Source organism: Euphorbia lathyris, chromosome 2 (assembly GCF_963576675.1).
Source record: "Euphorbia lathyris chromosome 2, ddEupLath1.1, whole genome shotgun sequence".
In the NCBI taxonomy this organism is placed as follows: Eukaryota; Viridiplantae; Streptophyta; class Magnoliopsida; order Malpighiales; family Euphorbiaceae; genus Euphorbia; species Euphorbia lathyris.
The window spans coordinates 65,324,324-65,351,439 of NC_088911.1; the positions used below are offsets into that span (position 1 = coordinate 65,324,324).

General features: G+C 38.4%; 1 protein-coding gene across 2 annotated transcripts; it reads left to right on the forward strand.

Moving 5' to 3' along the window:
- Positions 1–5,695: 5,695 nt before the first annotated feature.
- On the forward strand, positions 5,696–15,054 carry LOC136218494 (uncharacterized). Of its 2 annotated transcripts, none has more exons than XM_066005390.1 (6): positions 5,696–5,822; positions 6,024–6,683; positions 7,852–9,512; positions 13,531–13,716; positions 13,837–14,014; positions 14,118–15,054. In XM_066005390.1, exons 2-6 carry the CDS (start codon positions 6,038–6,040, stop codon positions 14,879–14,881), a joined length of 3,435 nt encoding a protein of 1,144 aa, XP_065861462.1. In that variant the 5' UTR covers positions 5,696–5,822; positions 6,024–6,037; the 3' UTR covers positions 14,882–15,054. The 2 variants fall into 2 exon arrangements, with proteins under 2 accessions (XP_065861462.1, XP_065861461.1); XM_066005389.1 differs by lacking the exon at positions 5,696–5,822 and adding an exon at positions 5,849–5,909.
- Positions 15,055–27,116: the final 12,062 nt, after the last annotated feature.

Below are 27,116 nucleotides of genomic sequence, written 5' to 3' on the forward strand. Positions count from 1 at the left end.
CTTTAAAAACTCGTGCCACAAGAGACTCAGGATTTGAGCTAAGTCGCCAACCTTGTTTAGCCAGTAAAGCTAAGTTGAAATTATGCAACTTTCTGAACCCCATTCCACCAAATTTTTTAGGGCAGCACAGCTTATCCCACGATTTCCAGTGTAAACTACCTTTACCTGAATTATCCGATCCCCACCAAAAAGAATTCATCAACTTCTCTAGATCATCACAGATATTCATCGGAAATAGGAAGAGACTCATAGCATAGGTAGGAAGCACCTGCACAACAGATTTGATCATAATCTCCTTTCTTGCTCTTGATAGAAACCTGGCTTTCCAACTCTTTAATCTAGACCGCACCATGTCCTCAGCAAAGCCAAAAACCTGTGACCTATTCCTTCCTATCACCGAAGGTAGACCCAAATACTTATCCGGGAGGGCTACAGTGGAAACCCCCAAGATATTACTAGTTTCTGCACACCCACCATCTGGGCAGTTTCGACTGAAAGATATAGAAGATTTTGATAAATTTATTTTCTGTCCAGAAGCACACTCATAGTCATTTAGAGCTTGTTTAATTGCTGAAGCTTCTGATCGATTGGCTCCAAAGAAGAAGTAACTATCATCAGAGAAGAACAGATGAGAGATTGCTGGCGCTTGGTCCGCAACAACACAACCTTGGATCCGACCCTCTGACTCCAGCCGAGATAAGTAGAGAGAGAGACCCTCCGCACAGATAATAAAAAGATATGGTGACAGCGGATCCCCTTGACGGAGTCCCATTTGTGGAACAATAGGGCCCACTACATGCTTCCCATGGACAACCCTATATTTAACCTTTGTAACGCACTGCATTAATAGGTTAACAAAGCTTGATGGGAAACCAAGTTTCAATAACATCTCCTGAAGAAATTTCCATTCCACCCTGTCATATGCTTTAGACATATCAAGCTTAAGAGCAGCCATACCACTTGAAACCCTTCTAGTCCTCTGATGGAGATAATGATTCACCTCAAATGCCAGCATAACATTATCAGTGATTAGTCTGCCAGGGATAAAGGCACTCTGGGATGGAGATATAAGAACATGAAGGACTTTCTTTAACCGATTAGCTAAGACTTTAGAAACAATTTTGTAGATCACATTACAAAGAGCTATCGGTCTTAAGTCAGAAACCATCTCAGGTTTTGATTTCTTAGGGATTAATACAATATTAGTTTCATGAATCTCATCAGGAACACTCCAGAATTTAACCATAACAAACAAGCTTCAGTAACATGACCTCCTACTACATCCCAAAATTTCTGATAAAAACCGGGGTTAAAACCATCAGGACCAGGGCTTTTGTCAGGGTGCATTGAAAACAAGGCTTCTTTAATTTCCACAGCATTAAAATCACCACAGAGCATATCACAATTTTCCACAGACACCTTCGGCTCCACATTTTCAATAATAGGACCCAAAACACAACTATTTGAGGTAAAAAGCTGTGAAAAGTAAGAGAGAATAACAGAATCCAAACCTGCACCCCAGCTGCGCCATTCTCCATCTGCATCACGAAGCCTCTCAAAGCTATTCTTTTTCCTCCTATTATTAGCAGCTGCATGAAAAAAATTTTGAATTCATATCACCGCCAGCCAACCACAATTTTTTTGCTCTTTGCTTCCAATACAATTCCTGTTGGTACATGATATTTTCCAGCTTTTCCCGAGCTTCAATGAGTAACACCTGATCTGCCCCGTCGACGCGATTCTGCAGCCTTTTAATCTCAGCTCGACAGTCTACAAGTTTGGAAGAAAACCGACTGCGCAGCTCGGTTCCCCACTGATATAGCGCCTGCCCACACTGCTCCAGCCGAACCAAAATGTCAGCCGAGCCATTCACATTCCAGGAGCTTACAATCCGATCACGGCAATCAGGTTCTTGAGTCCAAGAAGCTTCGAATCGGAACCGGCGAACAAACACCCCTTCACTAGAGGTCGGACATAGCACAAGAGCTGAATGGTCAGAGGCCGAAGCTTCCTTATTAATAACTTTGGCCGAAGGAAACAATTGAAACCAATTGGACGATGCTAATCCCCGATCTAACTTCTCTTCAACAAAATTATGATAGCCTCTGCTCTTTTCCCAAGTAAACGCATGCCCAACCATAAGGACCTCGAACAGATTACATTGCTCAATCACATCAGAAAAACAATTAATTAAATTAGGTGGATGTTTGCGACCACCACTCTTCTCACTCTGTAAAGCCATGCCATTAAAGTCTCCAATAATTACCCAAGGCAAAGAGTGATTACTACACAGATCCCGGATCATCTCCCAAGAAGCTGATCTTCTAGAGCGCTCAGGAAAACCATAAAAACCGGTTAATCGATACTCCGGCAAACCCAGTAAAGAGACTTTGACATCAATAAAATTTCTAGAAGCACGTAGCAAACTGACTGAACCATTAATTTTCCAAAGTAAAGCCAACCCCCCACCTTGGTTAATAGGATCAATGAAAAAGAGACTAGAATAAGAAAGACTACGCTTTATTACCTCTACTTTCTCGTGGTTGCATTTCACCTCCATCAGAAAAATAAAGTCGGGCTTGAACCTAGCAACTAAGTTTTTTAACATACGAACTGTTCGAGGGTTGCCCATACCTCGACAGTTCCAACTTAACGTACTCATTCTCCTTGGCGGGTCTGGTCTCCAGAGCCCGCCTGCTGTAAGTTTTTTGAACCAGTCACCATTGGTGTTGTATCCACCACCATACCAGAGGTTTTATTCTCAAGAACCTCCTCTTTTCTTCTCCTTTTTGTCTCTATTACAACAAGGCTATCATTCTTATCTCCTTGCTTTGAGACAATCCCTTTATTATTTTCAAACAAGGAAACAGTATTCATCACTGTCTTTGTTCCAACTCCTTGTTTCATAATCCCTCCAATAGGACTTTTCCGGGCCGCAATAATTTCCATCGGACGAGCAGTTTCAGGCGGCTTTGTCAAGAGCCACTTCGACTGCGGTGGGGGGCTGCAGTCTGCGGGGCAGAGCATGTAATTCGACCGAGAATGGCCGTATGACAGTAGCCGGATCAGGCACATCAAGCAATTTCAGACAAAATCTCTCAGCATGCCCTAAACAACCACAGAAGAAACAGAATATAGGCAGGCGTTCATATTTGAACGTAATGGTTTGCAGAGTCTCACCCGCTCTGCCGATAGGCATGGAAGCACACAAGCTTTTCCGAACATCAAGAGAAACCCTAACCCTCATATATGATCTGCCGACGCCATTGAAGTTGTTCAGATCCGATTCAACGAAACTCCCTAAAGTATTGCCAATCAATATAGCCACCCTCTCTGACATATTTCAAGTTATTCTAAACTCTATTTATCAGTTATATATTTAAGTCTCAAGTTGAAAAAAAATAACAAACCAAAAGTCATTTATAATTTGTTTTAGATATATATATATATAATTTATAAAAATAATTTTAAGATAATTATATATATTTAATATATATAATTATTATTTATTTATTACATCATCTGGTCCGACCAATCTAAACCATCAAGTCCGATCAAATGACCAGTGACCCAATTATAATCGGGTTTGATAAGCTTCAAGAGAGGAGAGTTTAGCAGTTCAACAGTGTCTACGGCAGTATGAAGCTGCCTCGGGGCAAAAAGTGAACTTTTCCAAATCATCGATATCATTAAGTAGAAACTGCAGTGCTGACTTACGCTCCACATTGAGCTCTCTCTTTGGGATTCCATTAGGACTGGGCACGACTAAATACTTAGGACTCCCGGTTTTGATAGGAAGGAATAAATCACAGATCTTTCAGTACATAGCAGACAGAGTTAGAGCCAGAGTTACTAGCTGGAAATCGAAGTTACTATCTTGGGCCGGTAAAGAGGTACTTTTGAAATCTATTATTCAAGCTTTGCCATCATATGCAATGAGTCTATTCCTCCTTCCCCAGTTATTATGTTCAGAGCTAGAGAGGATGATGAACTCCTTCTGGTGGGGTTCGTCTAATTCAGATGGAAGAGGCCTGCACTGGAAATCATGGGATAAGCTGTGTGTTCCGAAGTGTGATGGAGGAATGGGGTTCCGAAAGCTTCATCTTGTCAATTTAGCTCTACTGGCTAAACAAGCGTGGAGGCTTCTAACCAATCCTGAATCACTAGTTGCTCGAGTGTACAAAGCTAAATATTATCCGTCCTCTTCTTTCCTGGAAGCGGAATTGGGTAATAAGCCTAGCTTTATTTGGAGGAGTATTCATGCGGCACAATCTCTGATAGCCTCAGGTGCAAGGCGGGTTGTAGGTACAGGCGAATCTATTAATATCTGGGAAGACCCATGGCTTCCAGATCCGGACAATCCTTTTGTTGTCAGTACTCATCTCTCGGATCTTGACAGTGCAACGGTAGAAAGCCTCCGGCAGGATACAGGTGAATGGGATGAAGAGTTAATAAGTGGTATTTTTGTAGACAGAGATGCAAACCTCATCCGGAATATCCCATTATGTATGCGTTCAGTCTCGGACTCGTGGGAATGGTCATTAGGCAAGCGAGGTAGATTTTGTGTCAAAAGCTCATACCGACGCCTTTAGAATGATCAATTTGGCTCTAGCCTGACAGCGGAAGCAAATGAAGTAAACTGGGGATCAGTCTGGGCTCTTAAAGTACCACAAAAAGTGAAGAACATGTTGTGGCGGACTCTGGCTGGTTGCCTCCCATCACTAAAAGCGCTGACGGCCCGTATGGTTCCAATTAACAATTGCTGCCTGATGTGTGAAGAAGCGGAGGAGGATGAGTTTCACGCCCTAATTTCATGTAGACATGCTCGACATCTGTGGGGACTGACGCGTCTCTCTGCACTCGGTAATAGGTGTACAACGTTTAAGAATTTTTGGGCAGAATTGCTAGAGCATCATTCGGATGAAGCAGATAGTACAACGATCTGTTGTTGGTTTCTGTGGATTAATCGGAACAATAAAGTGTGGAACCACCGGGTAATGATGCCGACTGCCCTCTTTGCGTCTGCTATGCAATTCTTTACAAGCTGGAAGGCTGCATAAATTCAGCGGCAAGGAGCTGGAAGTCCGACGCCGGTCTGTGGTCAGAAATGGTGTAAACCGCCCCCTGGTATGTCTAAATTAAATATTGATGGGTTTGTCTTTTCTAGCTTGGGGATCGCAAGATATAGGTTTGTGTTGCGGGATAGCGCAGGCGATTTTCAGGCGGCGGGTAATGGAGTGATTCACTGTAATCTGGACCCCTTGCTGGTTGAGGCGATCTCATGTCGTGAGGCATTGAGTTGGCTTAAAGATTCCGATAAGCAAAATGTGTTAATTGAATCGGATTCCCAACTACTAGTGTATGCTATCCAGCGAAAAATTAGTGGCAATTCGACTATCGACCTCATAATTGAAGACTGCAAACACCTAATCAACGAAATTGCTAATGTGTCTATTTCATTTATTCGTAAAACAGCTAATTGTGCTGCTTATTCTTTAGCTCGTGCAATTACAAGTGTCACTGTTAGGAAGGTCTGGCTTTCAGAGCCTCCCCCATGTGTATGTTCTGCTCTTGCTTCTGATTCTTAATAAGACTTCTTTCATTTGTCAAAAAAAAAAAAAAAAAAAAAAAAAAAATCAAATCGGGTTTGATAATTGATTTTTAGAGTTAAAAAAAAAAAAAAAATCTTTGGTGCCATTCAACGTAAAAATGACGAAATATAGAGAGAGATACGACTTCCCCTTGGGCCCTTCATCTGAAGTTGAAGAGAGATACGACTCTGCTTTGTCTTTCCTCAATTCCTTCGCATTACACTCCTTAAGGTAACTTCCCCTTCTTTATTTTTTGTTTTTCTCTCTTTTCGTTTTCCTGTTCCATGCTTTGGATTATTTTCTGTATTTGGTTCTCATGTATGCACTGAATTCCGCTTGGTCATTTTCATTTTTCTAATATTGTTTTTAATTTTCTTTTTATTTTAATTATGTTGAATTTGATATGATTGTCTCTGGGCTATGTGCTGTTAGTTCCAATTGATGAGATGATGATGATGGGTCACGGTTCTAATGGTTATGGTGGGTCTTCACCTTCTTCCTCTTCTAATTTATCGGCTTTAGCTCCTCCTTTTACAGTCGATCGGTCTATACCAAAATCGGGTTCTAACTCGCTTGTTGATTTGACTGAAACAACTTATGGTCTTACCTTCAATCACTTGTTGCATAATTGGCTTGGCCCTCAGCCTCCTAATTCCAGGCCTGATTGCTTTTCCAGCACAAAGATGGAATTTGATTCAGTGCCTTCTTCAAACGCATATAGATATTCTTCCTCCATTGAACATGTGTCTCCTTTGAACCCTCTTGTTTCAGCCTCAACTGACACTGATTTATATGGGCAGAATTCATACAACCTTCTCGAAGCTAAACCCTATTACCCTTCCTATGTTTCAAATGCAATTGGCAATTGTAGCCCCTTGGACATCCCACGTAATTCTGGTTATGATCTATTGTCTACATCTAAAGTTCCTACAACCAATAATTCTGTGCATGAGGATTATACTCAAAGTTTTTCGGGACTGGAGCATTCGGCCCACTGGTCTGGCTTGTGGGAGGGGCTCACAGATTGGCAGCAAGCTCGACCTTCACAACTTGATGAGAGTTTCTACTCCAAGGAGAATTATTTTAATCAAGGTATTTTTCCTTGTTGATATTTTTATTATTGAGAGTCCGAATTAGAAGTTTCAGTTTGCTATATTTTAACACTCACGCTTTAGAAACTAAATCCTTCCTTGTGTTCCTTTTTCTTGCTAAATCGTGAAGCTTTTAATGATGTTAATCTTTTAATAGATGATTATGTTTCTTTCTTATAGGCAATATATAAGGTTCTTTTTTATTTATTTATTCTATGTGATTGCTTCTAGTGATCCATTTAGGTCTTGCACACTCATCGCCTGTTGTTTGCATAATTGCATTTATGTATTGTAATGAATGCATGTTCGGGAGTTTTTCTGTATTTGACACTAATTGACTGTAAGTTTTTTATTTGTGGGGTTATTCTAGATTTTTTCTTTTGATTAGGAACTACTTTAGCTTCCTATTGTTTTACTTACGGCATCCTAATTTAATATTTTCCAACATTGGAAACGGCCAACAAAGGCACAACACAAGAGTTTAGGTACTTAGTTAGACAGGCATAAAAAGGAACCACGAGAGAACTATGAAAGAAGAATTGAAATTTTAGCTATAGGGCTATTACTTTATAGTTATGCAAGTTCCTTGCTACTCATATGATATGTAGATTCAAGTTCTAGTTAATTCTTGTCAGCATATATATTCAGGGATCTGAAATGGAGTGAAGTTTTCATTTTGGAGATGTATATTATTTCTATATTTAACATTTAATTGTGATTGAAGGTAATGTTACAAAGTCCTAGAGTTTTCTTGGTTAGTCAACAGAATTGTAATCACATGGTTATAAATATGAAGTCAAAAGTTCAAAGGGGGATATGTGATTTTGTTTTACTTTTTGTGTTGAATTTCTAATGTTGTTCAATCATTCTTCCAGTCATCCTCTTTGATTAATTCACTCTAAGCTAAGTATGTTCTTGCTGAGCAGGAGCTGTATCTTATGGCAAGACATGTATAAATTCTCTTTAGTCTATATATTCTTGAGAATCATTTTTAATAGTGACAAGATGCAAAATTTAATCAACTGCTACCTGATAAACTCTTTTTCCTTCTCAATCTGTAACTTTGGGGAGTTGGGATTGCCTAATGTTCTGAGATGTTGCTTGACTTTTTCCCTTATTCAGGAGAATTACTTTTTTGTTGGTATTTTCTTTGTCAATACTATTTGCAGGGTTGTATGCATCTGAGGGAATGGCTGACTTTGAAGAAGCTTCTCATAGCATTGATGCTTCTGTTATGGAAAAGGATACTGAGTCTGGGTTCAGGGGACAGAGAGATTACAAAAGTCTTCTAGGTGAAATTCCCAAGTTTGTATCATCTGTTTGTCCAACATCTACAAGCCCAGTATCTACTCTACTAGTTCCAGAAACTTGCCCTCCAGTAGAGTCCCTTAAACCTGTCAATTCTTGGAGCCATCAGATGCAATATGGTGCTTCATATGAACAATGCTTGAGAAAGCATGATGCTACTCCAAGTGATATATCATCAGTCATAAATTCTTCCCCTGCAATTTTCATTGGACCACTAGCACAAGATACGAGTTTGTTTAGAAACATAAATGGTACCAGTGACGGAGATAATAAAGCTTTTACTAGCAATAGTACCTGTTTTGTCATGGAGCCACATCCATGTATAAGCTCCAATCTCAACATTTCCAGTAATGGAGATCATAGAGTGTCTGCTAGCAATGGTCTTTCAGTTTTTCTGGAGCCAGATCCATCTATGAGCTCCAAGGGCAGTGTTTGCTGTGATGCTAGCCAGGCCAGCTTCCGGCATGAGCAAAATGAGCAGGCCATTCCAGGATTCTGCTTAGCAAAAAATAAAGAACTTTCAAGAAATGAGACTCTTCCCATGGATTCTTTGGATCAAGTTTATGGGAAAAAATCTAGAATCCAAGTTCCCCATGGAAGTCCAGATAACTCCAGTATAGCTGGTGATAAAAATGAAGGGATCAATTCTGTAAAAAACTACTCAGAAAACGTTGATCATTACAATCCTGCTGTGGACTCACCATGCTGGAGAGGTGCTCCTGTTTCTCATTTTTCTAAGTGTGAAATTTCTGAGTCTTTCAATCCACAAAGTATTAAGAAAGTAGGAGCTTGCAGTGGTCCAAACCTTCAAGCTCATCCAATTTCCAATCTTAGCGGAAGTGGTGCTGAAAATATATCTCCTGAGAAAACAAGTAAAAAGTTGATGCGGCAGGAAAGTTGGAGCGGGGGAAGTTGTTTATCTCCTTCTTTAAAGACACTTAAAGATGATAATATGCTACTTAGAGAAGGAATTGGCGATGCTGCCAAAGCTGGACCCTGTTATACAAAACCTATCTGTTTTACTGGTGTTAAAATTGCTGATAATTCCCTTTCTAAGAAATTGTTTTATGATCCTGATAGTAAACTCCCTCACAATGAGCGACAGAGCTGTGAAGGTGATAAATGGACTCCTGAGGAAAGATGTGCAGAGAGGATTAGGGTTACTAATCTTGGAATGAATGTCAATGATCCTGATGACTTTTCATCTCAAGTGCCATTCCATGCTATAGAACATGTATTATGTTCACCACCCTCTACGGATTATGCTCCATCCAAGTTCATTGAATCACATGGGGGAGAATCAACACAAAAGATGTATGTCAGCACCCTGATTGATACCATGCAGAACTTGTCAGAATTGCTTGTATTTCATTTATCAAATGATGCATGTGAACTGAAAAAAGATGATTATGAGGCTCTCAAAGATGTGATCCATAATCTTGATTTGTGTATTTATAAAACTGTGGAGAGATCTGAAAGAGTTACTTCTCAAGTCCTTGGACATTCATCTAAGCATCAGGAGGTAAATTTTCATTTATTCAAAGCCATCTCGTTATGCTGTTTCCCTGCCGAGGCTTTCTTCTTTGGTGAACAGGGATGTGTTATGTGTTGTGAAACAAAACCATTAATGCTAACAATATCTGAATTTTTTTTTTCCAGTTCCTAGACCTTTTTGTTTTCAACTTAACACATCATAGGGAGAAAGGTGCAATTATTTATTTTTATACTTTCTGATGACCTTAAGTGTTTTCATATAAAAGTAGTTTTATTTGTCTCCACATTTTCATGGTTAGTTATTTAGATGAGCCTGTATATTAAGTGAGTACAAGTTAAAATTTTCTTCCATCCTTTGCTTGTTTCGGAGCTGTTTTGGCAAGGCTTACTAAATCCACCATGTCGCAACATGTGTGGCTTGCCTGGTTTACTCTCAGATTAAACTGAAAACTAAGGCTCCTTATGCACTTAGTTACAGAGAGTCCATTGCCACCCTGCTCAGCCATCTATGTCTTAATCTGATTCTTCTCTGAACAGTCCAGAAACAGGGTGTGGACAGACAGTTCAGCAGAAATAGGGCTGCTGGAGCTGCAATATACCAATGGACTTTATTGATAGTAGTAGTAAATAGAGTTATAGGTTATTAAGAAAAGTTGATGAAGCTTATGAGTCTTTGTTGTAAATCATTATCTATTTTTCAAATCTACCAAAGAAAGTTCACTTCTATAAAAGTACATGACAATAAAAGAAGAGATTGGGTAAAGGGCAGGAGAAGGAGTGTGGGTGTGTCAATTGAAGAATACATAATCCTTTTAAAGAATATTAACATAGATTCCAAGTATTTTTTTCTTTATTTGTTTTCAATTGAAACACATTCCTTTTTGAAGAAAAAGAATGCTCTTGATTGTAAGTTTAGTTTATTGTTTAGACGCTCAACTAGAGAAACAGAAAACTTTCAAAAGGTTTAGACAGTCAAAATGTTACTTTCCCTTTCATAGAGGAAAAGTTACAGGCTCCTTGATTTACAATGTGATACTTTTCTATTCTTTAGCATATTGTATCATAACACATGATGGAAATATAGTAACAAAAGCAAGCATAGGATTAATGAGTACAAACGAAGCTAACAGAAAAATAGTTTGACCCTTTGAAATGAGAGGGAGCCTTAGAAATGTAAAATTCGAAATCCACTGTTCAAGATGAGTTTATCCTTGATGTGTGGGGTAAAGACTTAAAGTTGTATTAGAACTATCATAGTTAATGGCGACGCCATGGCACAAGGCTCAAGGTTGTGCGCCTTAGCACCCCCTAAGGCGAACGATGTTGCTTTGGCAACACAAGGCGCGCCTTTTGTGTCACAGGTTATCTTTTTAGGGTTTTATATTGATTACCCACATGTTCAATCTCCATTGTTGGATTAGACACATACATCTAGTGTCCCAAAATAAACAAAAACAAAAGGAAAGGAAACAGACTTTCAAACGGAACAATAAAGGGCGGCCCGGTTGCACTACGCGTCCCCGCTAGGCGAGGGTCCGGGGAGGGGTCCCACCACAAGGGTGTACTAGGGGCAAGCGTTCCCCTGCCAATTTATTTGGCAAGAGGCCGCTCCTAAGACTCGAACCCGTGACCTCTTGGTCACACGACAACAACGTTTACCGTTGCACCAAGGCTCGCCCTCTTCAAACGGAACAATACAACAACAACAACAACAAAGCCTTAGTCCCGAAATGATTCGGGGTCGGCTAACATGAACCATCATATAAAACCGTGAAATCAAGTCGTGTCAGCAACACAAATTCGCTCCCTCCACTCCGTCCTATCCACTACCATATTTTCCTCAATTCCCATTAAACTCATATCACTCTCGATCACCCTCCTCCAAGTTTGCTTAGGTCTTCCCCTACCCCTCACCACTACATCCCTTTGCCACTCTTCGGTTCTCCTAACCGGCGCATCAAGCGCTCTACGTCTCACATGGCCAAACCACCTTAGTCGGTTTTCTCTCATTTTATTCTCAATAGATGTGACCCCTACTTTTGTCCTAATTATTTCATTACTCACCCGATTCTTTCTCGTATGACCACACATCCATCTCAACATACGCATCTCCGCCACCGACATCTTATGGATGTGGCAGTGTTTCACTGCCCAATACTCCGTACCATATAACAATGCTGGTCTAATTGTCGTCCGGTAGAATTTCCCCTTCAATCTATTAGGCATGCCGGGGTCACAAAGGAAACCCGTAGCACTCTTCCACTTCGACCAACCAACTTTAATCCTATGAGCAACATCTCCATCTACTTCTCCATCCGTTTGGATAATAGATCCTAAATACCGGAAGCAATCCGAGGCCTGAACAACTCTCTCATCTAGGGTGATTGTCCCTGCCTCCCTACTCCTATGGCCGCTAAACTTACACTCCAAATATTCCGTCTTACTTCGGCTCAACTTAAAGCCTCTAGATTCTAGAGTTTGTCTCCATAGTTCCAACTTCCTCTCCACTCCTTCTTTCGTCTCATCAACCAACACAATATCATTTGCAAACAGCATGCACCATGGTATACCATCTTGAAGTGAACTTGTTAGTTCATCCATAACGATGGCAAAAAGAAATGGGCTTAGTGCGGAACCTTGATGCACTCCAATCGTAATAGGAAACTCTTCAGTCTTCCCAACACTAGTACGTACACTCGTGCATGCTCCCTCATACATGTCCTTTATGATGTCAATATATTTCCGCGAAATGCCTTTCCTTATCAAGGCCCGCCAAAGTACTTCCCTTGGTACCTTATCATATGCTTTCTCCAAGTCAATGAAAACCATATGCAAGTCTTTCTTCTTATTTCGATAGTGCTCCATTAATTGTCTCATTAGATGGATGGCTTCCATAGTTGATCTTCCCGGCATAAAGCCAAACTGGTTTTCCGAGATCTTCACCGTCCTCCTTAGCCTTTGTTCGATCACTCGCTCCCAAAGTTTCATAGTGTGACTCATTAATTTGATTCCCCGATAGTTGGCACAATCTTGGACATCGCCTTTGTTCTTATACAAAGGGATTAAGATACTTTTCCTCCATTCTGATGGCGTCTTATTGTTTCTCCAAATTTTGTTGAAGAACGTCGTCAACCATTCGATTCCTCTTTCTCCCAAACATCTCCAAATCTCAATAGGGATGCCATCAGGTCCTACTGCTTTCTTCAACTTCATCTTACTTAATGCCATTTTGACTTCACCTTTTTGAATTCTCCGCAGGCATTCATGATTTATCATATCGTGATGGATACTTACATCTCCCACATCTTGTCTGCGATCTCCATTAAATAAGTCATCAAAATAGGACCTCCATCGTTCCTTGATATTCTTATCTCCAACTAGGACTTGCTGGTCCACATCCTTCACACATTTAACTTTTCCGAGATCTCGCGTCTTCCTATCTCTCATCCGAGCAATTCTATATATGTCTCTTTCCCCTTCTTTCGTATCCAATCTGGTATACAGATCCCGATTCACCTTTGCTGTAGCATCTCGTATGAATATGCGAAACAAAGGGAAAGAAGTACACAACACAACAGCAATATAGGGTTTATTAGTCAACTTAAATTTACTATTTAGTTGAATACATAAACTTTAGAATATAGGGTTTATTGCATGTTAGAGTTTATTATTAAGAATATTGACATGATTTCTTATTTTTTACATTTTGATTTTAATTACAATTCTTCATATTTTAAATATTATCATTTATGGTGATTCTATATAATTTTATTCTTTTAATGCGCCTTGTGTCGCTCATGCGGCGCCAAGGCTCCAGGACCCCCTTGTAACCTAGTGCGCCTTACACCTTTAATAACTATGAGAACTATAGTAACAAAATGATTTTTTTATGGTCTGATTACATAATTTTCATTTTCCTTTTCATGTGGTAGAGAATATGTGACATTTATTTACAGTAAGCATAGTACACACATTGTGCAGGCGTTATACATGCTTTTTTGAATCCTTTGGTGTTTTATCTCTAAGTTGATTACGGAATTATTCAGGATCCAAATGGGAAAGGATCTCAGGCATCTGGAATCCATCTACCTAATGTTCAAGCCCCAGTTAAGTATCATATTGTCCAGGAGGAAGACCATAGCAGTGTTTCTGGTAAGAATGATGAGAAGTTGCCAAATTTTGTTTCTTCAATATCTGCGACAGACATATTGAAGGATGATAGCATGATCCAGGTATTCTTTCTACCTTTTTTCCTTAAAATCTATTTATAGATAAATTAATCTTGAAGTAATTTATCTACAGTGAAGGCGACAAGAAATATGAATTTCTTTGTTATGAGTTTTGGTTTGCAGGCTCTGAAAAAGGCTCTTGTTGAGAATTTTGATGCTGAAGAAGAACCAGATCCACAAGTTCTTTTGTATAAGAATCTGTGGCTTGAGGCAGAAGCGTCATTATGTTCAGCTAGTTGCATTGCTCGCTTTAACCGAATGAAGAATGAGATGGAGAATCACAACAGCCAGCCTACTACTGGTTAACCAATTGCTACTGGCTTTTGTTTGTGCAATGAAATTTGTCTGTTTCATTTTCATGATTGTTCTGTTTAATTAATAGATCTGCTCCTCTGTTTCACCAGGAAATACTGTGGTTATGGAGAAACTATCAAGGTCGGAGGTCCCTTTCAGTCAAGATGCAGCTAACACGTTGGAATCAGATGCTAAGGGTTGCCCTCTCCCAGATTCTTCCATCCCACAGTCATCAACCTTAAGTGCTAGCAGCCATGAAGATGATGTTGCTGCAAGGTTTAACATCTTAAAATTCCGGATTGACAACTCTAACAACGATAATACTTCATATGCTGACATGTTAGGCTGTTCCGAGAACTGGTTTACTTCTGAAGGTTCTCCCACTGAGTGTGTTGAAAAATTGGCATTTGAAGAGAAAGCTGTTCTCCAAAAGTCAGAAATGTCCATTCAGGATGTTCTTTCTATGCCAAGTATACCCAGTAATGCCGATGATTTTGAAGATTCCATAATGTCAAGATTCAGTATACTCAAACGCCGTGATGACAATTTGACTTCCATGGATAGGGACGAGCATCAGGCAGCAAGAGTTGAAACCGCGTATACAAGTTTACAAACACAATCTCCAAGCTGCCAGGATAGATCAGAGGACAGAGTCTCGGATGTAAATGTGGAAGCACACCCGAAGAGTCATCCTTTTGAGTCTAGTGAAGACAAATTAGAAGTGAAGGAGTTCCATCAAATTGTTGAGGATGATCGAATGACGAAATCTCGTATTGTCAGTAAAGCTGGGGATCAATCTCGTGCTGCTTTAGGTGATGGCTCTTCAGACTGGGAGCATGTGCTGTTGGAGGAGCTTGCAGGTCTGAGCAGTTGAACCTTGAGTTTGACAGTAAAATCCCTTAATATTTGATCTGCTGTTAAATAGAATGAATGTACATCTATATTTTATCTTTTCTTGGAGAAGGATTGGACTATGTACAAATCTTTTAAGAGCTGCTGAAACATGTAAATCTATTTACCGTTCTATTTCATAGTCAATGTTGATTTTATGCTTGTCATAATTTTTCCATATTTTCTTTCTTCTTCTTATTATTATTATTTATAATATCTATACAACAACTTGAAGGGAGTGTTGATGTATGAGCGGTTAGTTGTTAAAATTTTTATTTAGTTCCTTCTACTATTTAGTTTCTTGTACAGTTGTCCTACCATATAGAGGAGTCTGTTCTGTATAGCTGTTTTACCACATATATGAGTCTCCTCTGTAAGATTGTTCTACGATATATATGATTCTATAATCAGTATAAATATCCTTCAAAGGTTAATAGAAAAGTATTCCGTCTAATTATTTTCTACTTGGTATTGGAGTAAGGTTTAATCTAGCTGCATAGCGTTTTCCTCTTTACTTTCAAAACCCTAGCCGCATAACCTATTCTGACATAACCTATCCGCATATCAGAGCAAGGTTTAACCTAATTATTTTTCCTCTTTCCTTTTAAAATCCTAGCTACACCATCCAGTATGCCTCCTAAAACTGACGATGACAATTCTACCAGTAAGAAAATGGGATATGTTAATAGGAAAATCGATGTACCAGCCACCGATAGTATTGAACATGACATCCCGAGAAAGTAAATAAATAGAAGAGAAGTAACAAAATGACTACCTACGGCATGCTGAGTTTTCGTTTTCTTCCCTGATTTGCTTGTCTGGAAGAACTTGAATGGGAGGCTGAAAACGCATTAGTCAAGTCATGACTTATTAATTCAATGAGCGACAATCTGATGTCACACTTTGTCCAGTTTGGGACAACCAAGGAAGTGTGGGATGCAATTAAAAGGAGTTATTTGGATGCTTCTAATTCTTCTCAAACCTATGAATTAGTGAAGAAATCCTTTCAATTGAACCAAAATGGCAAATCTCTTACTGAATACTACAACGAATTGGACTAGATCTTCATGGAACTCGATTACTGAAGGCCAATTGAGATGACCTGTAATGTTGATATTGAAAAGTAGAGGAAACGTATTGCCGAAGATAGAGTCTACATCTACAGGATTCGATTATAACCTAGACCAGGTCAGTAGTAGAATATGGTTACTTCTCCTTTGCCAAGTGTTAAAGAAGCTTATTCTATGGTTCGTCGTGAAGTATAATGACGACTTGCAATGGGGTTAGAAATCCATTCTGAAGGTTCTGCTTTAGTTGTTCATAAATATACACCTAACCAGAATCCTCAAATGCTCAAGAACGGTTTTGCACTTACTATCACAATAGCAACCACATTGAAGACATTTGCTAGAAGAAGCATGCTTATCCAGAATGGTACCAATCCAAACAATATGAGAGAAAGGATATAGGAAGATTGCTCGTAATGCCGTCACAAGCAACTCATTGCTTTCCATTTCGCCACCTTCCGCCTTTCATGTTTCTAGGATGTCACCTCAAGAAGGTAATTCTTGTCTATATTGTGTTTTATGTTGAAACACAATTTCCACATTGATTTTGATTATGATAAAAATATTAAATTAAATTACAATCTCAATAATTAATAACACATTAAAATACACCTCAAGAAGCTAATTCTTGTCTATATTGTGTTTTATGTTGAAACACAATTTCCACATTGATTTTGATTATGATAAAAATATTAAATTAAATTAAAATCTCCATAATTAATAACACATTAAAATAAAATATTGATTTATTTATACTAATGTGTTTGTTGAAGTGTTTGATAATAAGTTCAAGCCCATTTCACAAAGGCTTGTGAATCAAAGCTTCAGCCCAGCAATTAGAAGGATCCAGAAACTAGTGATCTGTCTAAAAGATAAGATCAATTCTGAAGACAAAGATCAAGCCACATTGGACCAAGCAGTCTGCCTTTGACCAACTCTGAAGCACAGCGCAACAGACAAAACCAATGGTAAAGGATAGAAGATCATTGGTTGTTGGCACTAGCCTCTGAGTACTGAAAACGACAATCTGAAGGCGAACGTTTTCCCTCTCAACGGTTATTATGAATTTCGAATTCATCCCAGCCTCAAGTGTCAACTATAAAAGGCCTCTCATTTGCAATATTGGAACTTGATCTTCAACGCACAAAAACTCTGAGTGAATCATTCCTTGAAGTTCCAAGTAAATCAAAGCAAAGCAAAGCAAGAACTGTTACACACACCTTCATACTCTCTTGTGTAATCTTTTCTTTAAGTTCTGTCAAAGTGTTCTTAGTTTAGAACAAAAATTATCGATTCTATAGATTAGTTCAGAAGCTCTGTTTGTTCGGTATTTAGAAAACAAAGTTAGATAGTTCGGAGTGTAGGATTATAGAGGAAGGTACTCTGTAATTGCTCAACAACTATTGTAAGAGTTTGTGCTCTACCAGAAAGAGCTCAGTAGTGGATTAAAGCTCGGAAGAGGAATTTCGGGAACTGGATGTAGGCAGGAGGCTGAACCAGGATAAATCTAATGAGTATCATTTTCTAACTCTTACTCCTTATAACAGCTTGCTTTTAATTCAGAACCATTAACTAGTCAGATTTGTATCTTAAAAGTGCTAAGTTCGGAAGTCTCCTTTAGCATCATCTTTCGAACTAAGGACAGAAGCAATCTTAGTTGCTAATTAACTAAAGTTGCGTCTGAACCTTAATATTTGCACTCTGAATCGTGCTGTTCTGCTGTGAGAAATGTTTCACACTTGGCTAAATTTTTAAAACTTAAATAGTTCCATTAACCCCCCCCCCCCCCCCCCCCTTCTGGAACTAATTCTCACATAACTAAGGGACCAACAAGTGGTATCAGAGCCTTAAAGCTCAATACACAAGATAGCACTATCTTGAGCTGATCCCACAATGGCTGCCAATCACACTTGTTTCCTGCCTGGAAATGAAACAACTCAGATCTTGCCTGAGGGCTTGTCTATCACCAGACCATCTCTATTCTTTGGATCAAATTATACCTTCTAGAAGAACAGAATGAAAATTTTCATCCAAGCCACGAATATGAGTGCCTGGCTAGCAATAGTCAAAGGCTCGTTCATTCCATATGAAACAGTGGATGGTAAACAAGTTGTCAAGGAAGAGGCTAAGTGGTCAGAAGATGACCTTAAGAAATTGCAAAATAATGCTTCTGCCATAAATATGCTTCACTATGCGCTAGATGCTGCAGAATATAATAAGATTTCAGGACGTGAGTCGACACAAAAAATCTGGAAGAAGCTGGAAGTGACCCATGAAGGCACGAGTAAGGTGAAAGAGTCAAAGGTGAACTAGCACATGAGGCTGTATGAGCTGTTTGAGATGAATGATGGCGAAGGCATCTCTGAGATGAATGCCAGATTCACCAATATTATCAACGAGCTCAAAAGACTCGAAAAGGCCTTCACAGAAGAAGAGCAAGTCAAGAAGATACTCAGAAGCCTGCCCAAGAGTTGGCAAGCAAAGAAGACTACTGTGGAAGAAGCTCAGGATCTAACAACTTATAGATATGATGAGCTTATTGGTTCTCTTTTGACGCATGAGATCTCCATGAAAAGCTTTGAGAGCAAGGAGAAGTCAGAAGACAAGAAGTAAAAGTCTTTGGTCATGAAGGCAGACTCTACTGATGAGAGCTCCATTGATGATGAGAAGATGGCTATGTTTACCCGGAAGATGAAGAGGATGTTCCAGAAGAACGAAAAGTATGGAAAGAAGCCCTTTCGAAAATATGACAAGACTAAGAATGAGTATAACAACAATAAATTCAAAAAGGATACTTCAAAGCCCATTACGTGCTTTGAATGTTATCAACCTGGTCACATTAAGTCCAGTTGTCCCACTCTGAAGAATGACAAGAGAAATGGAAAGAAAGCTATGGTTGCAACTTGGAGTGATAGTGATGAATCATCATTCGAAGCTGAAGATGCTGAGACAAAATATATGTTTCATGGCTGCTGAGGTAGAAAGAACAACGTGCTTCTGAAATGCCAGTACCCTCATATGCCTTTGAAGATGATAATCAAACTACTGAGGTAATTTCTCTTTCCATTATAAGAAATGAAATGGTAAATGCTATGTGTGATGTGTACTCTCTTGTTAAAAAATGTAACAAGAAAATAAGAGTACTCACCAGAATATGTGATGAGGTTGAAGAGGTCAAACTCAGTGACATCTGACACCTTCTCCAAGACAATACTAGGCAAAACGAAAATATGAAAATCATGCACAAGTTTGTCTCGGAAGTCCAAGTGGAGTCTAAGAGTCTCCGGAAGGACGTCACATCAATTCAGCACCAACTAAGAGTTCCGAATAAAAAGAGCTATATTCATCAATACACTCAGAAATCACAATTCCAGTGGAAATGGATGGATCCCACAACTCAAAGTCCAGTGTGACTTCTGTGGGAAATCTGGCCACACAACCAAAGTGTGTCGGCACAGAATTAACTATAATGACTGCCATAATGTTTTTCCTGCTAAATCTAACAAGAAAGGACCCAAAAAGATTTAGGTACCTAAAAACAAGTAATCATATCGTAGGTAGGCCTGAGATGTGCTCTGAAGTCAAAGTTGTGGTATATTGACAGCGCATGCTAAATGCATATGACTGGCGATGAAACTCAATTCATCACATTTATGCATAAACGAGGAGGAAACGTAAGTTTCGGAGACAACAAGAAAGGTAAAATAGTGGGTTCTGGATCCATTGGAGGTTTATGTAAATTAGCCTCCGAGGTTTGAAGATCCAAAATTTTCAAACCACATTTATAAACTTAAAAAGGCTCTGTATGGTTTGAAACAAGCACTACTTGCTTGGTATGAACACTTAACAAGCTTCTTTTTGGCAAGAAATTATGTCTAAGGCAAATCCGATACAACCTTATTCATTAAGAGGAAGGGTAAAGATACCCTATTGGCACATGTGTATGTAGATGACATAATATTTGTTTCTACTGATGAATCATTTTGTAGAGAATTTAGTCAGCAAATGCAAACTGTTTGAAATGTCCATGATGGGAGAACTTAGCTTCTTTCTAGGACTTCAAATCAAATAAGGCAAAATGGAATCTTCATTATCCAAACCAAGTATGCCAAGGAGATATTGAAGAAGTATGAAATGGAGAACTGTAAACCCATCTCAACACCTATGATAACTCGTAGGTATAAGAGTGTGGCCAGGCTCAATGAACATTCATGCACATACTCAATCAGTTCTAGCTTCCTAAAGAGAACATCAAACATAAACATGCTTCATACATAATGGAAGATATATCGTAAACCTATCTCAGCATCACCCACAATAACATCATACATGCAACCAATCAGTTCAAACCAACATAACAATAATATATACTAAATAAGTTAAAGAAATCTTCTCATATGCTAAAGGCATGAACTGATTGACAATCTCTTCAGTCAGCCTTCCCATGTACTTGAGCATTCTTACTATATATCCCTGCAAATATTATGTTAAAATAAAAAAGAATCAGATGAGTTCATAACATTTTCAGCACCACGCACTATATTGCCCTAGGTTAAAAAAGATAAAGACCCAATCTTTTCATTAGTGAATCTACCAATGAATACAATAAAATCAGTGTATCTAAGCGAGAGATCTAACCTTTTCAACAAAAGGTCTAAAAATTAATAGATCATTATTCCAGCTGCTGAAATCCACACACATAAGAGTAAATCAGATGAGGAAAAGATAGATTAAGGAACAATGAAACTCTAATACATCCAGGAACGAAAACATATGGCTTACCAATACCGTGTTTCGATCTCACTCCCAGTGATTGCATGTAGAAAGCAACCATGAAGATAGAGAGGGATGAGAGGGATGAAAATGGCGAAACCTAAAATGGTGTATGGGATGAGAGGGAGGGGTTTATATATGAGCTGTGAAATTTCAGTCAAACAATTGAGCGCCTAAATTTGGTATATGTTTTAGTTGGCCACGTAAGTGAAATTTCATTTGCCATTTTTTGTTGTTTTCCGCATACAATGACAGTCATTTATTACAAGTGTCATCTGATGAGCAAGTAAATTTTAACAAAAACGCACGTTTTCTTTGGATGACAAAATTGTGTCATCGGAAGGCCACAAGTGAATGAGCGCGTTTTCAATTAAGCTTTTAGATGACATAAAATTAATATAATGTCACGAAAAATAATCAGACGACACAAAAACAAATGTCTGGCATGTATCTTGTGTCATGTGAAAGGGAAAATGGCATAGTGTGAATCAATTTCCAAAATTACATTCAACCTTTTGTATATCAGAATGAGTGCGCGGATTGTGAATAGCAGAACCGTAAACATTCCCCCAGAGCCATAAGAAGACAAGTTGATTCCGTCGTTGACCTTTCCGTATTAGGTCCAGTATAATTCGATCCTTCACCAGTTATATCCTTGAACGAATCTTGTGACTATGGATAGTGTCAAGGCACATATAACGAGACGTTCATTTTACTTATTCAAGTAGAGTTAACTCTAAAAAAGTTGGTTCCGAGATTCTGGATGATGAACATTCTCCCAAAAAGAAGACTATCACAGTTAAGGGACTCTCTGCCTCTCCCTTAATGGTTGCCATTCCAGAAGATTCACACTTTCTGCAACATCAAAAGAAAGGTGAGATATTCAGCAGAGGAACCCCCTTCGTTCCTACTGAAGCCACACCTCCTGAACAAAATCTCACTCTTCCACCATCACCTATCATTCCTCCCTCTGAGCCAGCCACTTCTCCCAAATCCAAATCACCTTCAGCTGAGCCCAAAAAGAGGTATAAAAAGAAGTGCACAAAGCTTCAAGTCAGCTTTGCTGAACCTAACGCTTTTGACTCCGACTCTGAAGTGGACCCAGACTCACTCAACCTCTCCTTCCCTGACTTCACTCCATCAGATCCTCTAGCACCTAATTCAAACATGGAAAACAAGCCTCTATTCCTAATTCTGGTGAACAAGCCACAACTGAAGCCAATAAGGGCCAAACTTTCAAAATTGAAGCCTCTGCTCAAGATCCCCAAATCACATCTGAGCAAGCTTCTGAGCACACTGATACTCAAGATTCTAGACTGGATACATCTTCCATCATTCCTCCACCTTCCTCATCAAATCCACCAGAACAAAATAAGGCACCCACCTCTGAGCCTATAAGTGACCCATCCAACCTCAGCCATCTATAGATGAAAACCAGCAGCATGCTTCATCCTCCATATTTACACATGCTACAGATGAAGGTCAATAGCTTTTGAAAGCTGCCTATGACCTTGTAGCTGATATGGCTAAGTCTAAAGCCTCCACTTCCACCTCTGCACTCTCTGTCAAGTCAAATACATTGACTGAGACAATGCAGCTGTTGACTGAGCTAAACAACATCAAAACACTCCTCAACACTATAGCTGCTCTGGTCTCCCAGCAAGACAATCATGTCTTTGCTAAAAGAATGGCGGCACTCCAACTCCTGATGATCCAGCATATGGATCTTCTAGAAGCCAAAATTCAGGCTCTGCCTCAAAAAGTGCCATCTGCTGAAGAACTCTCCTCTTGTCTTGCCATCGAATTCAAGTAGATGAATACTGAGCTCAATAAGATCCAGTAGTCTATTGAGACAACTTCATCTTCTACTATTGATCAAACTGCTGAATCCATCTGTCTTCTGAACATCAACAGAACAGTAATAGAAACACTGGACCTAAAGGCCTTAACAATCTTCCAACAGAACAATGACACTTTTTGTCAAGTTCATACTCTGGCCAATCAAAATCGTATACTGTATCATGCTCTGTTGAATATCCATCAAAAGTATACATCTGCTCTTGCTGAGTGTGTTGTCTGGCATACCAAAGCTTTTCAATTCGTCATCACTTGCATGAGCAATTCTGGTGGTGTCCCTCTAATTCAACACCAAAATGGCCAACTCTTGTTTGCTGGATTGAACACCAGCTCTAAGAAGCTAACAGAGTACACTGATAGGGGTCGACCCATATCTTTAGGTATGGTTTTTAGGATAGTTTTGTCTAGTTTTCATTCAATAGGCAAGAAATTCTCGCATTTTTATACATGTGTGTGTGTTAGTTAGTTAGTTTTAGTGTATGTTTTATTTACTTTTGTAGTTTGTAGCCGTCTTCTGGTTGTTTTTAGGCAAATATTGCCAAAACAACACATACGTGAACTACCATTTATTTACTGTGGCTAAATAATCCACCAAAGGTCGCACCAAATGGAGTTTCTACTCAAATCTAGTGATTGGTGGGTCAATTTAGCCTTTGGACTGACGTTATTTGGAGTTTATGTACGTGTGCATGTCAAATAAGATCAATTTCGGGCGAAAATTGCGTCTCGGGGATCCCCGACAGTCGCTCGGTGCGTTAGGCATTTGCTGCCCATCGAACTTGCCTTTATAGGCCAGCTCGGTGAGCTGGCACTGCCAGTGCGGTGAGCTGGCTCTCAAGGGCCAGCTCACGCCGAGCTGGAGCTCGGGAATTAGTCTTTTGACTAATTCCCGGCCCCATGATGCCACGTTTTGCCCCCAACTTCTCCACCTGCAATAGAAAACAAATCCGATTAGGTTTAGGCCTCGAACTACAACTATAAATAGGACTTTGTAACATTTGTAAATTATCTTTTATTTCGTGTAAAAATCCTAGCCTCCATCCTTGAAGAATGCTCTCCTTCCTTCCATCCACCATTGAAGAACCTTCAAGCTCCGTATCCACTGAGGATTGTTCAAGGCTCCATCCTTTAAGTCCTAGGAAGATGTCCGCATTGGTCGACAGGTTCCTTGAAAGAGATTTCTTTCTCTTTTACATTCTGTTTGCCTCTGATACATGCTATGAATCCTAGGCTAATTGTATGTTCGTGACAATCAGGGCTGACTTGCCTTTAAGGCAGCCAAGGCCACTGCCTAGGGCCCCCAAAAAATTGGAGCCTCATATATATATTTTATATATTTTTTAGTTTAGAATAATAGGTTATAAAGTTTTCAAATAATTAGACCCATCCTGGATTTTTTTTTTTAAGGAAGTCCGTCCTGGAACTTCAATTTATACATAGAGGGGCCAACTTGATAATGGGAAGGCAATGTATATATAGAATATAGATTACAGGAAGAATATATATATATATATATATATATATATATATATATATATATATATATATATATATAATTAGTATGAATAAGTCAAATAAAACAAATTAATGGATAGACTTATTCTTCTATACAAATCCTCCAAATCCACTATTATCTTTTCATCAAATCCATTTTAATAGTCTTTTTTATTTGAATTTTAAACGGTATAAAAAAAGGTACCTATATATACTATTATTTCTTGTACCTTTTAAATTACAAACTTTGTTGTTCACAAACTTTTCATTCACAATTAGTCTCAGTTAAGTATTACATTATTTATCTTCATCCTAACGAAACGTCTACAAGCAACAGGTACAAAATTACTTTTCATCGTGATAATTTATTTTATACATTATTTATCTTCATCCGAACTCTTTTATTATTGGGTTAAGGTACAAAAATACCCCTAACTTTTTGGGTCAGGAGCAATTTTACCCCTAACGTTAGTAATTTGGGTCAATTTCAGACACTATTATAAAACACAGATATTTTTGTTCATTATTTTGCACCAATTGCATATCAATTCATTCTAAAAAAAAGGATTTCATGTTTTTTATAATTTAATAATAGAATTGGAGATTAATATTTATAAATTCGGTGAATTTTTTGAATTTTTTTTTATCAAATTCGTATAAAAGACAGTATATTTTTTTTTCACATCCTAACATATGTTTATAATTTGTTATTGATAAAATGACGCATATGTGAAGTGTAGATAATAAGATTTATGACCGAGAAGACAGTTTGATGAATTATTTTTGAAATTGACCCAATTTATCAACGTTGGGGGGTAAAATTGCTATTGGCTATAAACGTAAGGGGTAAAATTGCACCATTTTAGACGTTAGAGGTAAAATTGCTCCTAACCCAAAACGTTAGGGATATTTTTACACCTTAACCCTTTATTATTTATAGAATTTTGCTAACAATTCCTGTAACAGTTGCAACTGCAGAAAGAAGTTTTTCAAAATTAAAATTGATTAAAAATTATTTGCGTTCTATTATGTCTCAAGAAAGATTACATGGATTAGCTTTATTATCTATTGAAAATGAGACATTAAAAGAAATTGAATATAAAAGTTTAATTAGTGATTTTGCAACTCAAAAGGCTAGAGCGATTTTTAGATAAATATTAAACTTTTAGTTTTACATGAATATATATATATATATATATATATATATATTTTTTACTTATCTATAAAAGGCCTACATTTCGTATCTCGCCTAGGCCTCAAATAGTCCCGAGTCGGCCCTGGTGACAATTGATTGTATGATTTAATCTTTGTCTTACGCTTTGCTTAATTGGTTTAACTCATTCATAAGTCCAAACAATCACTTGGCACACATTGCGAGCTGAATCTGACCTAGTTAGAGCCTATAGGATTGACAACCCTATAGAAGATTAAGCCCAAATTTCTGAGCCTTAGAGCTAGTTTCGGCCTTACAAGAGAATCACGCGCTAGGATTCATAGAAAGATAAGTAGGGTTAATCGCCTTAGGCAAAAGCAACTCAGATTAGGTTGATAATTGATTAATGAAATAGGTTGAATTCGATATTATCATATCACCATGTTTCCCCTCAGGTTAATTACATGATTTAGAGGATCACTTAGGAGTAGAATAACTTAATTAGGAGTAGATTAAGCTAAACAAACTCAATCTCAACCCCCCCCCCCCCCCATAGCCTAGATAACATTAGATGCTTAGTAGCTCGATACTTGCAGGTGTAAATCCTGTGGATTCGATATCTGGACTTATCCAGATTATTACTTAATAACGATAGGGTACACTTATCCCTTAGTGAGTCCATTGGAGCGTTAGTCCATGGGCGCATCATACACCCAGCAACTTAATTCCAGACATGTTGGAAGTCACTCAACCCCTTCGGGCACCTTCCTCATCATTGATGATGGCAAAAAGGGAGAGAAAGCCAAAACCTCTGAGGGTGAACACAATTCCAAAAAAGACAAGGCCGCAACTTCTAGACAAGCAACTGTGACTTCTTCACAGCAACAACAAACCCAACAACAATGTACCAAGTCTAAGCCAAAGTCTAACCCAATCCAAGCCAATATCAAACATTAGATAGTGACTAGTTCTATTTAGGATTGTTGTGCTTATAGACTATTTAGTCTTATTTATTGCTTGTTGTGTGCTGAACTGTTAATATCCTTCTATCTTTCATATATTGCTTCCGTGTTTATTTATTAATCGTCGTATCCTCTGATCTTAATTTTTGAACTCTGAACTCATTATACTAAATCATAAGCTATTGACTTAAATCAAACAACACATGAACTAAAAAAAAATCAAAGATAAATATGTCAAGTATGATCCTCTGAGCTAAATAACTAAACTCCGAACATTTAATGATATTAAGTCTCCGAGAATCATTCATACATAAAGCTCTAACACTGACTCTGATACATAAACAATTTAAAGACGTTAACAACAAGACTCCGAACAATGTTTAGACCAAAGTTTTGTTTAACGTTGATTATATCCAAGTATTAGCCTTTGACATATTTCAGCTCTAATTAAAAATGCTTCTCACTCTGAACTTAAGTTTTACTATTAAACTCTAACGATTGTTTTCTGTCTAAGTAAGATTATTTTTCAGAAGATCAACCCTTATGGGGGAGAACTCAGAAGCTAAGTAAGTTCAACAATTATCGGGGAGTTATTATTGTGTTCCAATATTATATATTTTTGCCAACATCAAAATGGGGGAGTTTGTTGAAACACAATTTCCACATTGATTTTGATTATGACAAAAATATTAAATTAAATTAATAATACATTAAAATAAAATGTTGATTTATTTATACTAATGTGTTTGTTGAAGTGTTTGATAATATAAGCTTTAGTTCAAAGAAATTAAATTGGGTCTTAAGCCTTAAGTTCAAGCCCATTTCACAAAGGCTTATGAAGTAAAGGTTCAGCCCAGCAATTAGAAGGATCCAGAAGCTAGTGATCTGTCTCAAAGATAAGATCAATCCGGA